General features: G+C 38.8%; 1 protein-coding gene across 1 annotated transcript in view; it reads left to right on the forward strand.

Annotated features, from left to right (window-relative positions):
* Positions 1 to 711: 711 nt before the first annotated feature.
* Positions 712 to 19566, forward strand: part of LOC142143317 (zinc finger protein 777-like) — a 31235-nt gene continuing 12380 nt past the window's right edge. Inside the window, exons 1-4 of the mRNA XM_075201054.1 lie at positions 712 to 817; positions 17215 to 17299; positions 17429 to 17555; positions 17854 to 17958. Of these exons, the coding sequence (XP_075057155.1) occupies positions 17228 to 17299; positions 17429 to 17555; positions 17854 to 17958 (304 nt within the window). The 5' untranslated portion in view covers positions 712 to 817; positions 17215 to 17227. The remainder of the gene's footprint in view (positions 818 to 17214; positions 17300 to 17428; positions 17556 to 17853; positions 17959 to 19566) is intronic.

The following is a 19566-nucleotide window of genomic DNA, read 5'->3' on the forward strand; positions in this document are numbered from 1 at the left end:
ATATACATACACACCCCCAGGGATATTGGGAAGAGTTGGGTGCACAGAACACAGACCAGATGATGACAATACTATAATACTATAATACTGCATGATTCCTCCTCACAGAGGGATATATATATATATATATATATATATATATATATATATATATATATATATATATACATACACACCCCCAGGGATATTGGGAAGAGTTGGGTGCACAGAACACAGACCAGATGATGACAATACTATAATACTCCATAGATCCTCCTCACAGAGGGATTCTGCTTCTCACACTTCCTCCCAGCAGCAGCAATCACCCAGGCTGTGGTTATTACCTGGGGTATACTCAGGTCACCCCATCCCAGGCTTCTCAGCTATAATACACTGGATACAGATACTGAGACCATGCACAGGACATCAGGGGAGGTTGTACTGTGTGAATGATATGAGGTGATGCATAGACACCACGATGTCCTGTATTCCCAGCCCCTGCAGGGTGATAATCACATTATATTATATGTAAGGCTGATAACAGCTGACAGGCTGACATACACTTTGCCCACAATAAAAATGGCGGAGCAGCAGCCACAGGAAACACAGCAATACGCATGCGCACCACAACCAGCTGAAGCCTCACTGGACATGCGCGTCGAGAGGGGATACCGGCTGCACGGCGCATGCGCAGCGTATAACGGGCCCGCTGTACAGCGCACTCTCACAGGTTTCAGGCACTTTCTCTTGCGCATGCGCATAAGAAATTAGCTTTTACCTAATGTTCTCTGCTTTAGAAGATAAAACCTAAGAGAAGGAAATCTGCTGAGCTGGACAGGTAAGATCTGTGCCCCTCTATCATAGTGCCCCCAGGTCTGAGAGCCCCCAACACCTACACCCTAAATCTCTTATGTGTCACCCAATAATTATCACTTATTAGTATCACTATATAATAATCAGACTCATTAGTGTCACTGTGTAACAATCAGACTCATTAGTGTCACTGTGTAACAATCATACTCATTAGTGTCACTGTGTAACAATCAGACTCATTAGTGTCACTATGTAACAATCAGACTCATTAGTGTCACTGTGTAACAATCATACTCATTAGTGTCACTGTGTAACAATCAGACTCATTAGTGTCACTGTGTAACAATCAGACTCATTAGTGTCACTGTGTAACAATCTGACTCATTATTGTCACTGTGTAACAATCTGACTTATTAGTGTCACTGTGTAACAATCTGACTTATTAGTGTCACTGTGTAACAATCAGACTCATTAGTGTCGCTGTGTAATAATCTGACTCATTAGTGTCACTGTGTAACAATCTGACTCATTAGTGTCACTATGTAACAATCAGACTCATTAGTGTAACAATCTGACTCATTAGTGTCACTATGTAACAATCAGACTTATAAGTGTCACTGTGTAACAATCTGACTCATAAGTGTCACTGTGTAACAATCAGACTCATTAGTGTCACTATGTAACAATCAGACTCATTAGTGTCACTGTGTAACAATCAGACTCATTAGTGTCACTATGTAACAATCAGACTCATTAGTGTCACTATGTAACAATCAGACTCATTAGTGTCACTATGTAACAATCAGACTCATTAGTGTCACTGTGTAACAATCAGACTCATTAGTGTCACTGTGTAACAATCAGACTCATTAGTGTCACTGTGTAACAATCAGACTCATTAGTGTCACTGTGTAACAATCAGACTCATTAGTGTCACTGTGTAACAATCTGACTCATTATTGTCACTGTGTAACAATCTGACTTATTAGTGTCACTGTGTAACAATCAGACTCATTAGTGTCGCTGTGTAATAATCTGACTCATTAGTGTCACTGTGTAACAATCTGACTCATTAGTGTCACTATGTAACAATCAGACTCATTAGTGTCACTATGTAACAATCAGACTCATTAGTGTAACAATCTGACTCATTAGTGTCACTATGTAACAATCAGACTTATAAGTGTCACTGTGTAACAATCTGACTCATTAGTGTCACTATGTAACAATCAGACTCATTAGTGTCACTATGTAACAATCAGACTCATTAGTGTCACTGTGTAACAATCTGACTCATTAGTGTCACTGTGTAACAATCTGACTCATTAGTGTCACTGTGTAACAATCAGACTCATTAGTGTCAGTATGTAACAATCAGACTCATTAGTGTCACTATGTAGCAATCAGACTCATTAGTGTCACTATTTAACAATCAGTCTCATTAGTGTCACAATGTAACAATCTGACTCATTAGTGTCACTGTGCAACAATCAGACTCATTAGTGTCACTATGTAACAATCAGACTCATTAGTGTCACTATGTAGCAATCAGACTCATTAGTGTCACTATTTAACAATCAGTCTCATTAGTGTCACAATGTAACAATCTGACTCATTAGTGTCACTGTGCAACAATCAGACTCATTAGTGTCACTATGTAACAATCAGACTCATTAGTGTCACTATGTAACAATCAGACTCATTAGTGTCACTGTGTAACAATCAGACTCATTAGTGTCACTGTGTAACAATCAGACTCATTAGTGTCACTGTGTAACAATCAGACTCATTAGTGTCACTGTGTAACAATCAGACTCATTAGTGTCACTGTGTAACAATCTGACTCATTATTGTCACTGTGTAACAATCTGACTTATTAGTGTCACTGTGTAACAATCAGACTCATTAGTGTCGCTGTGTAATAATCTGACTCATTAGTGTCACTGTGTAACAATCTGACTCATTAGTGTCACTATGTAACAATCAGACTCATTAGTGTCACTATGTAACAATCAGACTCATTAGTGTAACAATCTGACTCATTAGTGTCACTATGTAACAATCAGACTCATTAGTGTCACTATGTAACAATCAGACTCATTAGTGTCACTGTGTAACAATCAGACTCATTAGTGTCACTGTGTAACAATCTGACTCATTAGTGTCACTGTGTAACAATCTGACTCATTAGTGTCACTGTGTAACAATCAGACTCATTAGTGTCAGTATGTAACAATCAGACTCATTAGTGTTACTATGTAGCAATCAGACTCATTAGTGTCACTATTTAACAATCAGTCTCATTAGTGTCACAATGTAACAATCTGACTCATTAGTGTCACTGTGCAACAATCAGACTCATTAGTGTCACTATGTAACAATCAGACTCATTAGTATCACTGTGTAACATTCAGTCTCATTAGTGTCACTGTGTAACAATCAGACTCATTAGTATCACTGTGTAACAATCAGACTCATTAGTGTCACTATGTAACAATCAGACTGATTAGTGTCACTGAGTAACAATCAGACTCATTAGTGTCACTATGTAACAATCAGACTCATTAGTGTCACTGTGTAACAATCAGACTCATTAGTGTCACTGTGTAACAATCAGACTCATTAGTGTCACTATGTAACAATCAGACTCATTAGTATCACTGTGTAACAATCAGACTCATTAGTGTCACTATGTAACAATCAGACTGATTAGTGTCACTGAGTAACAATCAGACTCATTAGTGTCACTATGTAACAATCAGACTCATTAGTGTCACTGTGTAACAATCAGACTCATTAGTGTCACTGTGTAACAATCAGACTCATTAGTGTCACTATGTAACAATCAGACTCATTAGTATCACTGTGTAACAATCAGACTCATTAGTGTAACTATGTAACAATCAGACTCATTAGTATCACTGTGTAACATTCAGTCTCATTAGTGTCACTATGTAACAATCAGACTCATTAGTGTCACTATGTAACAATCAGACTCATTAGTATCACTGTGTAACAATCAGACTCATTAGTGTCACTATGTAACAATCAGACTCATTAGTGTCACTATGTAACAATCAGACTCATTAGTGTCACTATGTAACAGTCTGACTCATTAGTGTCACTATGTAACAATCAGACTCATTAGTGTCACTGTGCAACAATCAGACTTATTAGTGTCACTGTGTAACAATCAGACTCATTAGTGTCACTGTGTAACAATCAGACTCATTAGTGGCACTGTGTAACAATCAGACTCATTAGTGTCACTATGTAACAGTCAGACTCATTAGTGTCACTATGTAACAATCAGACTTATAGTGTCACTGTGTAACAATCAGACTCATTAGTGTCACTATGTAACAATCAGACTCATTAGTGTCACTGTGTAACAATCAGACTCATTAGTGTCACTATGTAACAATCAGACTCATTAGTGTCACTGTGTAACAATCAAACTCATTACTGTCACTATGTAACAATCTGACTCATTAGTGTCACTGTGTAACAATCAGACTCATTAGTGTCACTGTATAACAATCAGACTCATTAGTGTCGCTGTGTAATAATCTGACTCATTAGTGTCACTGTGTAACAATCTGACTCATTAGTGTCACTATGTAACAATCAGACTCATTAGTGTCACTATGTAACAATCAGACTCATTAGTGTAACAATCTGACTCATTAGTGTCACTGTGTAACAATCTGACTCATTAGTGTCACTATGTAACAATCAGACTCATTAGTGTCACTATGTAACAATCAGACTCATTAGTGTAACAATCTGACTCATTAGTGTCACTATGTAACAATCAGACTCATTAGTGTCACTGTGTAACAATCTGACTCAATAGTGTCACTGTGTAACAATCAGACTCATAAGTGTCACTGTGTAACAATCTGACTCATAAGTGTCACTGTGTAACAATCAGACTCATTAGTGTCACTGTGTAACAATCAGACTCATTAGTGTCACTGAGTAACAATCAGACTCATTAGTGTCACTATGTATCAATCAGACTCATTAGTGTCACTATGTAACAATCAGACTTATTAGTGTCACTGTGTAACAATCCGACTTATAGTGTCACTGTGTAACAATCAGACTCATTAGTGTCACTATGTAACAATCAGACTAATTAGTGTCACTATGTAACAATCAGACTCATTAGTGTCACTGTGTAACAATCAGACTCATTAGTGTCACTATGTAACAATCAGACTCATTAGTGTCACTGTGTAACAATCAAACTCATTACTGTCACTATGTAACAATCTGACTCATTAGTGTCAATGTGTAACAATCAGACTCATTAGTGTCAATGTGTAACAATCAGACTCATTAGTGTCGCTGTGTAATAATCTGACTCATTAGTGTCACTGTGTAACAATCTGACTCATTAGTGTCACTATGTAACAATCAGACTCATTAGTGTAACAATCTGACTCATTAGTGTCACTATGTAACAATCAGACTCATAAGTGTCACTGTGTAACAATCTGACTCATAAGTGTCACTGTGTAACAATCAGACTCATTAGTGTCACTATGTAACAATCAGACTCATTAGTGTCACTATGTAACAATCAGACTCATTAGTGTCACTGTGTAACAATCAGACTCATTAGTGTCACTATTTAACAATCAGACTCATTAGTGTCACTATGTAACAATCAGACTCATTAGTGTCACTGTGTAACAATCAGACTCATTAGTGTCACTATGTAACAATCAGACTCATTAGTGTCACTATGTTACAATCACTATGTAACAGTCAGACTCATTAGTGTCACTATGTAACACTCAGACTCATTAGTGTCACTATGTAACAGTCAGACTCATTAGTGTCACTATGTAACAGTCAGACTCATTAGTGTCACTATGTAACACTCAGACTCATTAGTTTCACTATGTAACAGTCAGACTCATTAGTGTCACTATGTAACAATCAGACTCATTAGTTTCACTATGTAACAATCAGACTCATTAGTGTCACTGTGTAACAATCAGACTCATTAGTGTCACTGTGTAACAATCTGACTCATTAGTGTCACTGTGTAACAATCAGACTCATTAGTGTCACTGTGTAACAATCAGACTCATTAGTGTCACTATGTAACAGTCAGACTCATTAGTGTCACTATGTAACAATCAGACTCATTAGTGTCACTATGTAACAGTCAGACTCATTAGTGTCACTATGTAACAATCAGACTCATTAGTGTCACTATGTAACAATCAGACTCATTAGTGTCACTGTGTAACACTCAGACTCATTAGTGTCACTGTGTAACAGTCAGACTCATTAGTGTCACTATGTAACACTCAGACTCATTAGTTTCACTATGTAACAATCAGACTCATTAGTGTCACTATGTAACAGTCAGACTCATTAGTGTCACTATGTAACACTCAGACTCATTAGTTTCACTATGTAACAATCAGACTCATTAGTGTCACTATGTAACAATCAGACTCATTAGTGTCACTGTGTAACAATCAGACTCATTAGTGTCACTGTGTAACAATCTGACTCATTAGTGTCACTGTGTAACAATCAGACTCATTAGTATCACTGTGTAACATTCAGTCTCATTAGTGTCACTATGTAACAATCAGACTCATTAGTGTCACTATGTAACAATCAGACTCATTAGTATCACTGTGTAACAATCAGACTCATTAGTGTCACTATGTAACAATCAGACTCATTAGTGTCACTATGTAACAATCAGACTCATTAGTGTCACTATGTAACAGTCTGACTCATTAGTGTCACTATGTAACAATCAGACTCATTAGTGTCACTGTGCAACAATCAGACTCATTAGTGTCACTGTGTAACAATCAGACTCATTAGTGTCACTGTGTAACAATCAGACTCATTAGTGGCACTGTGTAACAATCAGACTCATTAGTGTCACTATGTAACAGTCAGACTCATTAGTGTCACTATGTAACAATCAGACTTATAGTGTCACTGTGTAACAATCAGACTCATTAGTGTCACTATGTAACAATCAGACTCATTAGTGTCACTGTGTAACAATCAGACTCATTAGTGTCACTATGTAACAATCAGACTCATTAGTGTCACTGTGTAACAATCAAACTCATTACTGTCACTATGTAACAATCTGACTCATTAGTGTCACTGTGTAACAATCAGACTCATTAGTGTCACTGTATAACAATCAGACTCATTAGTGTCGCTGTGTAATAATCTGACTCATTAGTGTCACTGTGTAACAATCTGACTCATTAGTGTCACTATGTAACAATCAGACTCATTAGTGTCACTATGTAACAATCAGACTCATTAGTGTAACAATCTGACTCATTAGTGTCACTGTGTAACAATCTGACTCATTAGTGTCACTATGTAACAATCAGACTCATTAGTGTCACTATGTAACAATCAGACTCATTAGTGTAACAATCTGACTCATTAGTGTCACTATGTAACAATCAGACTCATTAGTGTCACTGTGTAACAATCTGACTCAATAGTGTCACTGTGTAACAATCAGACTCATAAGTGTCGCTGTGTAACAATCTGACTCATAAGTGTCACTGTGTAACAATCAGACTCATTAGTGTCACTGTGTAACAATCAGACTCATTAGTGTCACTGAGTAACAATCAGACTCATTAGTGTCACTATGTATCAATCAGACTCATTAGTGTCACTATGTAACAATCAGACTTATTAGTGTCACTGTGTAACAATCCGACTTATAGTGTCACTGTGTAACAATCTGACTCATTAGTGTCAATGTGTAACAATCAGACTCATTAGTGTCAATGTGTAACAATCAGACTCATTAGTGTCGCTGTGTAATAATCTGACTCATTAGTGTCACTGTGTAACAATCTGACTCATTAGTGTCACTATGTAACAATCAGACTCATTAGTGTAACAATCTGACTCATTAGTGTCACTATGTAACAATCAGACTCATAAGTGTCACTGTGTAACAATCTGACTCATAAGTGTCACTGTGTAACAATCAGACTCATTAGTGTCACTATGTAACAATCAGACTCATTAGTGTCACTATGTAACAATCAGACTCATTAGTGTCACTGTGTAACAATCAGACTCATTAGTGTCACTATTTAACAATCAGACTAATTAGTGTCACTATGTAACAATCAGACTCATTAGTGTCACTGTGTAACAATCAGACTCATTAGTGTCACTATGTAACAATCAGACTCATTAGTGTCACTATGTTACAATCACTATGTAACAGTCAGACTCATTAGTGTCACTATGTAACACTCAGACTCATTAGTGTCACTATGTAACAGTCAGACTCATTAGTGTCACTATGTAACAGTCAGACTCATTAGTGTCACTATGTAACACTCAGACTCATTAGTTTCACTATGTAACAGTCAGACTCATTAGTGTCACTATGTAACAATCAGACTCATTAGTTTCACTATGTAACAATCAGACTCATTAGTGTCACTGTGTAACAGTCAGACTCATTAGTGTCACTATGTAACACTCAGACTCATTAGTTTCACTATGTAACAATCAGACTCATTAGTGTCACTATGTAACAGTCAGACTCATTAGTGTCACTATGTAACACTCAGACTCATTAGTTTCACTATGTAACAATCAGACTCATTAGTGTCACTATGTAACAATCAGACTCATTAGTGTCACTGTGTAACAATCAGACTCATTAGTGTCACTGTGTAACAATCTGACTCATTAGTGTCACTGTGTAACAATCAGACTCATTAGTATCACTGTGTAACATTCAGTCTCATTAGTGTCACTATGTAACAATCAGACTCATTAGTGTCACTATGTAACAATCAGACTCATTAGTGTCACTATGTAACAGTCTGACTCATTAGTGTCACTATGTAACAATCAGACTCATTAGTGTCACTGTGCAACAATCAGACTCATTAGTGTCACTGTGTAACAGTCTGACTCATTAGTGTCACTATGTAACAATCAGACTCATTAGTGTCACTGTGCAACAATCAGACTCATTAGTGTCACTGTGTAACAATCAGACTCATTAGTGTCACTATTTAACAATCAGACTAATTAGTGTCACTATGTAACAATCAGACTCATTAGTGTCACTGTGTAACAATCAGACTCATTAGTGTCACTATGTAACAATCAGACTCATTAGTGTCACTATGTTACAATCACTATGTAACAGTCAGACTCATTAGTGTCACTATGTAACACTCAGACTCATTAGTGTCACTATGTAACAGTCAGACTCATTAGTGTCACTATGTAACAGTCAGACTCATTAGTGTCACTATGTAACACTCAGACTCATTAGTTTCACTATGTAACAATCAGACTTATAGTGTCACTGTGTAACAATCAGACTCATTAGTGTCACTATGTAACAATCAGACTCATTAGTGTCACTGTGTAACAATCAGACTCATTAGTGTCACTATGTAACAATCAGACTCATTAGTGTCACTGTGTAACAATCAAACTCATTACTGTCACTATGTAACAATCTGACTCATTAGTGTCACTGTGTAACAATCAGACTCATTAGTGTCACTGTATAACAATCAGACTCATTAGTGTCGCTGTGTAATAATCTGACTCATTAGTGTCACTGTGTAACAATCTGACTCATTAGTGTCACTATGTAACAATCAGACTCATTAGTGTCACTATGTAACAATCAGACTCATTAGTGTAACAATCTGACTCATTAGTGTCACTGTGTAACAATCTGACTCATTAGTGTCACTATGTAACAATCAGACTCATTAGTGTCACTATGTAACAATCAGACTCATTAGTGTAACAATCTGACTCATTAGTGTCACTATGTAACAATCAGACTCATTAGTGTCACTGTGTAACAATCTGACTCAATAGTGTCACTGTGTAACAATCAGACTCATAAGTGTCGCTGTGTAACAATCTGACTCATAAGTGTCACTGTGTAACAATCAGACTCATTAGTGTCACTGTGTAACAATCAGACTCATTAGTGTCACTGAGTAACAATCAGACTCATTAGTGTCACTATGTATCAATCAGACTCATTAGTGTCACTATGTAACAATCAGACTTATTAGTGTCACTGTGTAACAATCCGACTTATAGTGTCACTGTGTAACAATCAGACTCATTAGTGTCACTATGTAACAATCAGACTAATTAGTGTCACTATGTAACAATCAGACTCATTAGTGTCACTGTGTAACAATCAGACTCATTAGTGTCACTATGTAACAATCAGACTCATTAGTGTCACTGTGTAACAATCAAACTCATTACTGTCACTATGTAACAATCTGACTCATTAGTGTCAATGTGTAACAATCAGACTCATTAGTGTCAATGTGTAACAATCAGACTCATTAGTGTCGCTGTGTAATAATCTGACTCATTAGTGTCACTGTGTAACAATCTGACTCATTAGTGTCACTATGTAACAATCAGACTCATTAGTGTAACAATCTGACTCATTAGTGTCACTATGTAACAATCAGACTCATAAGTGTCACTGTGTAACAATCTGACTCATAAGTGTCACTGTGTAACAATCAGACTCATTAGTGTCACTATGTAACAATCAGACTCATTAGTGTCACTATGTAACAATCAGACTCATTAGTGTCACTGTGTAACAATCAGACTCATTAGTGTCACTATTTAACAATCAGACTCATTAGTGTCACTATGTAACAATCAGACTCATTAGTGTCACTGTGTAACAATCAGACTCATTAGTGTCACTATGTAACAATCAGACTCATTAGTGTCACTATGTTACAATCACTATGTAACAGTCAGACTCATTAGTGTCACTATGTAACACTCAGACTCATTAGTGTCACTATGTAACAGTCAGACTCATTAGTGTCACTATGTAACAGTCAGACTCATTAGTGTCACTATGTAACACTCAGACTCATTAGTTTCACTATGTAACAGTCAGACTCATTAGTGTCACTATGTAACAATCAGACTCATTAGTTTCACTATGTAACAATCAGACTCATTAGTGTCACTGTGTAACAATCAGACTCATTAGTGTCACTGTGTAACAATCTGACTCATTAGTGTCACTGTGTAACAATCAGACTCATTAGTGTCACTGTGTAACAATCAGACTCATTAGTGTCACTATGTAACAGTCAGACTCATTAGTGTCACTATGTAACAATCAGACTCATTAGTGTCACTATGTAACAGTCAGACTCATTAGTGTCACTATGTAACAATCAGACTCATTAGTGTCACTATGTAACAATCAGACTCATTAGTGTCACTGTGTAACACTCAGACTCATTAGTGTCACTGTGTAACAGTCAGACTCATTAGTGTCACTATGTAACACTCAGACTCATTAGTTTCACTATGTAACAATCAGACTCATTAGTGTCACTATGTAACAGTCAGACTCATTAGTGTCACTATGTAACACTCAGACTCATTAGTTTCACTATGTAACACTCAGACTCATTAGTGTCACTATGTAACAATCAGACTCATTAGTGTCACTGTGTAACAATCAGACTCATTAGTGTCACTGTGTAACAATCTGACTCATTAGTGTCACTGTGTAACAATCAGACTCATTAGTGTCACTGTGTAACAATCAGACTCATTAGTGTCACTATGTAACAGTCAGACTCATTAGTGTCACTATGTAACAATCAGACTCATTAGTGTCACTATGTAACAGTCAGACTCATTAGTGTCACTATGTAACAATCAGACTCATTAGTGTCACTATGTAACAATCAGACTCATTAGTGTCACTGTGTAACAATCAGACTCATTAGTGTCACTATGTAACAGTCAGACTCATTAGTGTCACTATGTAACACTCAGACTCATTAGTTTCACTATGTAACAATCAGACTCATTAGTGTCACTATGTAACAGTCAGACTCATTAGTGTCACTATGTAACAATCAGACTTATAGTGTCACTGTGTAACAATCAGACTCATTAGTGTCACTATGTAACAATCAGACTCATTAGTGTCACTGTGTAACAATCAGACTCATTAGTGTCACTATGTAACAATCAGACTCATTAGTGTCACTGTGTAACAATCAAACTCATTACTGTCACTATGTAACAATCTGACTCATTAGTGTCACTGTGTAACAATCAGACTCATTAGTGTCGCTGTGTAATAATCTGACTCATTAGTGTCACTGTGTAACAATCTGACTCATTAGTGTCACTATGTAACAATCAGACTCATTAGTGTCACTATGTAACAATCAGACTCATTAGTGTAACAATCTGACTCATTAGTGTCACTATGTAACAATCAGACTCATTAGTGTCACTGTGTAACAATCTGACTCATTAGTGTCACTGTGTAACAATCAGAGTCATAAGTGTCACTGTGTAACAATCTGACTCATAAGTGTCACTGTGTAACAATCAGACTCATTAGTGTCACTGTGTAACAATCAGACTCATTAGTGTCACTGAGTAACAATCAGACTCATTAGTGTCACTATGTATCAATCAGACTCATTAGTGTCACTATGTAACAATCAGACTTATTAGTGTCACTGTGTAACAATCCGACTTATAGTGTCACTGTGTAACAATCAGACTCATTAGTGTCACTATGTAACAATCAGACTAATTAGTGTCACTATGTAACAATCAGACTCATTAGTGTCACTGTGTAACAATCAGACTCATTAGTGTCACTATGTAACAATCAGACTCATTAGTGTCACTGTGTAACAATCAAACTCATTACTGTCACTATGTAACAATCTGACTCATTAGTGTCACTGTGTAACAATCAGACTCATTAGTGTCGCTGTGTAATAATCTGACTCATTAGTGTCACTGTGTAACAATCTGACTCATTAGTGTCACTATGTAACAATCAGACTCATTAGTGTCACTATGTAACAATCAGACTCATTAGTGTAACAATCTGACTCATTAGTGTCACTATGTAACAATCAGACTCATAAGTGTCACTGTGTAACAATCTGACTCATAAGTGTCACTGTGTAACAATCAGACTCATTAGTGTCACTATGTAACAATCAGACTCATTAGTGTCACTATGTAACAATCAGACTCATTAGTGTCACTGTGTAACAATCAGACTCATTAGTGTCACTGTGTAACAATCTGACTCATTAGTGTCACTGTGTAACAATCTGACTCATTAGTGTCACTGTGTAACAATCAGACTCATTAGTGTCAGTATGTAACAATCAGACTCATTAGTGTCACTATGTAGCAATCAGACTCATTAGTGTCACTATTTAACAATCAGACTCATTAGTGTCACTGTGTAACAATCAGACTCATTAGATTAGTGTCACTGTGTAACAATCAGACTCATTAGTGTCACTATTTAACAATCAGACTCATTAGTGTCACTATGTAATAATCAGACTTATAGTGTCACTATGTAACAATCAGACTCATTAGTGTCACTATGTAACAATCAGACTTATAGTGTCACTATTTAACAATCAGACTCATTAGAGTCACTGTGTAACAATCAAACTCATTAGTGTCACTGTGTAACAATCAGACTCATTAGTGTCACTATGTAACAATCAGACTCATTAGTGTCACTATGTTACAATCTGACTCATTAGTGTCACTATGTAACAATCAGACTCATTAGTGTCACTGTGTAACAATCAGACTCATTAGTTTCACTGTGTAACAATCTGACTCATTATTGTCACTGTGTAACAATCTGACTTATTAGTGTCACTGTGTAACAATCAGACTCATTAGTGTCACCGTGTAACAATCAGACTCATTAGTGTCACTGTGTAACAATCAGACTCATTAGTGTCACTGTGTAACAATCAGACTCATTAGTGTCACTATGTAACAGTCAGACTCATTAGTGTCACTATGTAACAATCAGACTCATTAGTGTCACTATGTAACAATCAGACTCATTAGTGTCACTATGTAACAATCAGACTCATTAGTGTCACTGTGTAACAATCAGACTCATTAGTGTCACTGTGTAACAATCAGACTCATTAGTGTCACTGTGTAACAATCTGACTCATTAGTGTCACTGTGTAACAATCAGACTCATTAGTGTCACTATGTAACAATCAGACTCATTAGTGTCACTATGTAACAGTCAGACTCATTAGTGTCACTATGTAACAATCAGACTCATTAGTGTCACTATGTAACAATCGGACTCATTAGTGTCACTATGTAACAGTCAGACTCATTAGTGTCACTATGTAACACTCAGACTCATTAGTGTCACTATGTAACAGTCAGACTCATTAGTGTCACTATGTAACAGTCAGACTCATTAGTGTCACTATGTAACACTCAGACTCATTAGTTTCACTATGTAACAGTCAGACTCATTAGTGTCACTGTGTAACAATCAGACTCATTAGTTTCACTATGTAACAATCAGACTCATTAGTGTCACTGTGTAACAATCAGACTCATTAGTGTCACTGTGTAACAATCTGACTCATTAGTGTCACTGTGTAACAATCAGACTCATTAGTGTCACTGTGTAACAATCAGACTCATTAGTGTCACTATGTAACAGTCAGACTCATTAGTGTCACTATGTAACAATCAGACTCATTAGTGTCACTATGTAACAGTCAGACTCATTAGTGTCACTATGTAACAATCAGACTCATTAGTGTCACTATGTAACAATCAGACTCATTAGTGTCACTATGTAACAATCAGACTCATTAGTGTCACTGTGTAACAATCAGACTCATTAGTGTCACTATGTAACAGTCAGACTCATTAGTGTCACTATGTAACACTCAGACTCATTAGTTTCACTATGTAACAATCAGACTCATTAGTGTCACTATGTAACAGTCAGACTCATTAGTGTCACTATGTAACACTCAGACTCATTAGTTTCACTATGTAACAATCAGACTCATTAGTGTCACTGTGTAACAATCAGACTCATTAGTGTCACTGTGTAACAATCAGACTCATTAGTGTCACTGTGTAACAATCTGACTCATTAGTGTCACTGTGTAACAATCAGACTCATTAGTGTCACTGTGTAACAATCAGACTCATTAGTGTCACTATGTAACAGTCAGACTCATTAGTGTCACTATGTAACAATCAGACTCATTAGTGTCACTATGTAACAGTCAGACTCATTAGTGTCACTATGTAACAATCAGACTCATTAGTGTCACTATGTAACAATCAGACTCATTAGTGTCACTATGTAACAATCAGACTCATTAGTGTCACTGTGTAACAATCAGACTCATTAGTGTCACTATGTAACAGTCAGACTCATTAGTGTCACTGTGTAACAATCAGACTCATTAGTGTCACTATGTAACAGTCAGACTCATTAGTGTCACTATGTAACACTCAGACTCATTAGTGTCACTATGTAACAGTCAGACTCATTAGTGTCACTATGTAACACTCAGACTCATTAGTTTCACTATGTAACAATCAGACTCATTAGTGTCACTATGTAACAATCAGACTAATTAGTGTCACAATAAACTCTAGATATACTGAGCGCTCCTACAGTGATGTAATGTCAATCCACTGATTATGAAGAAGGACACTATGTTAAATGTATAATTGTGTGTATTAGTGAGATGATAGTATCCGTGCTGTGAGTTGCAGAATCACTGATGTATCTCTGTTAGTGCACAAGATAATGCCTAATATACATGAATGGATGAGAGCCCCACTCTCCGAATAGTGTCACAGTCGTGCAAATAATTCAAACACTTCAAATAATTTTGAATGGTGAGATCCGCGATGGTTGTTGTGTCCGCAGTAATGACCATAGGATTGGTTAAATAACAGTCATACGCAGTGTTCCTTTAGTGCAATAGTATGCAGTGTTGTTATTGAGCAAGATATCAAAGCCTCGGAGGGTCTCGTACATTCCATTAGCACGGTGGCTCAGTGGTTAGCACTTCTGCCTCACAGCACTGGGGTCATGAGTTCAATTCCCGACCATGATTCTATCTGTGTGGAGTTTGTATGTTCTCCCCGTGTTTGTGTGGGTTTCCTCCGGGTGCTCCGGTTTCCCACACTTAATTGGCTGCTAACAAAATTGACCCTAGTCTGTGTGTGTGTGTTAGGGAGTTTAGACTGTAAGCTCCAATGGGGCAGGGACTGATGTGAGTGAGTTCTCTGTACAGCGCTGCAGGATTAGTGGCGCTATATAAATAAATGGTGATGATGATGCCTTTTTGTCACCGATATATTGGCTTGTAAGGATGTAATATGCCGTTACTGTAATCAGATGTTTTCAGGCAGTTCAATGACGATCAGTCTGCTGGTGACGATTAAAAGACAATTCATATTAAGAAGTCCTCCTTGAGCTCTAACAATGTGCCTCATGTCTCTCAGGTCAGGAAAGGAAATACATAGTGAAATCTGTAAAATAGCACTTTAATTAAAGATTCACATTTCAACTTACCTTGTGGTAGATGAAATGGGCATTTCTTATAATAAAGAGTCCGGGAACTGTAGTATAGTCTCTCGGTTTCAGCACATTAGTATAAAGATGCAGTGAGTTTGTACGACGCGTTTCTTCCATCTCCAGGGCCTTCACAAGGAATGAGTTACCAGAGGCTTGTGCGCTTCTTATAGTGAAATCTTTAATTGTAATTCAGTGCAGATGTGTATGATTAATGTCTGACTATGTAACAGTCAGACTCATTAGTGTCAGTAGTGTAAATATCTGTACAATGGTGAGAGAAGGAGAGCGGAATTACTGTTGTTGTGATCATAGCTTTACTGGCCTTTGCCGCCTGCCTTGAACTTAGTGCTTGTTAGTCCTTTATTTTTTAACCTGTTGATATTTGTACCATTTTGTCTGCTGTATATGACTTGTCCCATGTGACCTCCGTTGCCTTTCTGTTGGTTGTCGGTTGTAGCCATATTGGTCAATGAACATAGCTCTGTGTACAGGACCTGGGGGTAACTGAGTGCTGGTGAACATGTTAAGTTGGGGAACGGTGGCACTTAAGGCGAAGACCACAGCTAGCCTGGCTATAGTGTCTAACCTAAATGGTGACCATTACAAGTCTATCAATTCCCTGAGGTCTAGTGACCTTAATGAGGCATGAGGTAGAGATTTGTGGAACTGTATACACAGTTAAAGGTCCACACTTTCCTGGAGAAGAGCCGTACTGTTGTACTTCATATGTGGTCTACAGAGGCGTCTGTGGTATTCTGAGGGAAGCTGAGGCCCAAGATAAATCTTGTAGGAACAAATTGATTATGTACTTAACTCTGGTGTAGAAGCAATGACCAGGACTGGAAGAGAGGGAAGATCGCAAATAATCAATACTGATAAACAAACAGTGATATTTTGAGAACAACAGCTAGCGATCAAGGATCTTGGTGGATCTGCTGTGAAGTAACATGGTTTTTATTTCCCAGAGCTGCAGTGGACATGTCGGAATCGGCTGATCCCAATCTCTGTCCCATGGATGCCTCAATCCTCCACCAGCAAGTCTCAGTCCGGGTAAGAGAACACAAATACAAATAGTGTTAATCAGATTGTGGTAACATTAGTGACATGAGATGCCAACATGAGGGTTAGAGTTCTTCCCTAACATTGAGGCCACCATGTGTCTCTCTCCTTCTGTCCTAGGCCCTGGTGACCTTCCACGATGTGGCGGCCTGTTTCTCCAACGAGGAGTGGGGTGTGTTAGAGGACTGGCAGAAGGAACTGTACAAGAATGTGATGCGGGAGATCCACGCGGCTCTTTTGGCCATGGGTGAGGGGCTTAATTCCCTGCACTTTACAGAAAGCCATAGTCAAGCAGACCGGGTCACAAAGACCCGGAAGAGTTGTAATATATAGGATCGTGGATGGTTACAAAACCAGAGCAGGCTACAGTGATCGTTAGCTGATCCTTTTCTATAGAAGGTTGTCCATGGACAGACAGAAATATATGAAAACCGGTAGCGTTGTGGTTATTTATTGTCTGATTCAGGATGAAATAGGAACAGACTGATATGATCCCTATCACACACACGTCATTCACATGACAAGTTTATTCTGTTGTCTGCCAGGTTACACCATCCTGAACCCAGAGCAACTGCTGCGGGTAGAAGAGATAAAAGGGGGAGCACAGGCTGCTGAGAGAAGAAAAGAGCAAAAGAATATCCTCACAGCAGGTATAGAGAACGTAGTAATGTGCCACAAATCCTGTACATCCACACTAAGAACCTCCTCGCCCTAATACCCGATGTCCTCACTGAGAACCTCCTCACCCTAATACCTGATGTCCTCACTGAGAGCCTCCTCACCCTAATACCTGATGTCCTTACTGAGAACCTCCTCACCCTAATACCCAACCCAATGCCCACACTGAGAACCTCCTCACCCTAATACCCAATGTCCATACTGAGAACCTCCTCACCCTAATACCCAATGCCCATACTGAGAACCTCCTCGCCCTAATACCCGATGTCCTCACTGAGCACCTCCTCACCCTAATGCCCAATGCCCATACTGAGAACCTCCTCACCCTAATACCCAACGCCCACACTGAGAACCTCCTCACCCTAATACCCAACGCCCACACTGAGAACCTCCTCACCCTAATACCCAATGCCCACACTGAGAACCTCCTCACCCTAATACCCAACGCCCATACTGAGAACCTCCTCACCCTAATACCCGATGTCCTCACTGAGAACCTCCTCACCCTAATACCTAATGCCCATACTGAGAACCTCCTCACCCTAATACCTGATGTCCTCACTGAGAACCTCCTCACCCTAATGCCCAATGCCCATACTGAGAACCTCCTCACCCTAATACCCAACGCCCATACTGAGAACCTCCTCACCCTAATACCCAATGCCCACTGAGAACCTCCTCACCCTAATACCCAACGCCCACACTGAGAACCTCCTCACCCTAATGCCCAACGCCCATACTGAGAACCTCCTCACCCTAATACCTGATGTCCTCACTGAGAGCCTCCTCACCCTAATACCTGATGTCCTTACTGAGAACCTCCTCACCCTAATACCCAACCCAATGCCCACACTGAGAACCTCCTCACCCTAATACCCAATGTCCATACTGAGAACCTCCTCACCCTAATACCCAATGCCCATACTGAGAACCTCCTCGCCCTAATACCCGATGTCCTCACTGAGCACCTCCTCACCCTAATGCCCAATGCCCATACTGAGAACCTCCTCACCCTAATACCCAACGCCCACACTGAGAACCTCCTCACCCTAATACCCAACGCCCACACTGAGAACCTCCTCACCCTAATACCCAATGCCCACACTGAGAACCTCCTCACCCTAATACCCAACGCCCATACTGAGAACCTCCTCACCCTAATACCCGATGTCCTCACTGAGAACCTCCTCACCCTAATACCTAATGCCCATACTGAGAACCTCCTCACCCTAATACCTGATGTCCTCACTGAGAACCTCCTCACCCTAATGCCCAATGCCCATACTGAGAACCTCCTCACCCTAATACCCAACGCCCATACTGAGAACCTCCTCACCCTAATACCCAATGCCCACTGAGAACCTCCTCACCCTAATACCCAACGCCCACACTGAGAACCTCCTCACCCTAATGCCCAACGCCCATACTGAGAACCACCTCACCCTATTACCCAACGTCCATACTGAGAACCTCCTCACCCTAATACCCAACGCCCATACTGAGAACCTCCTCACCCTAATGCCCAACGCCCATACTGAGAATCTCCTCACCCTAATGCCCAACGCCCTTACTGAGAACCA

Source organism: Mixophyes fleayi, chromosome 3 (assembly GCF_038048845.1).
Source record: "Mixophyes fleayi isolate aMixFle1 chromosome 3, aMixFle1.hap1, whole genome shotgun sequence".
NCBI lineage: Eukaryota > Metazoa > Chordata > Amphibia > Anura > Limnodynastidae > Mixophyes > Mixophyes fleayi.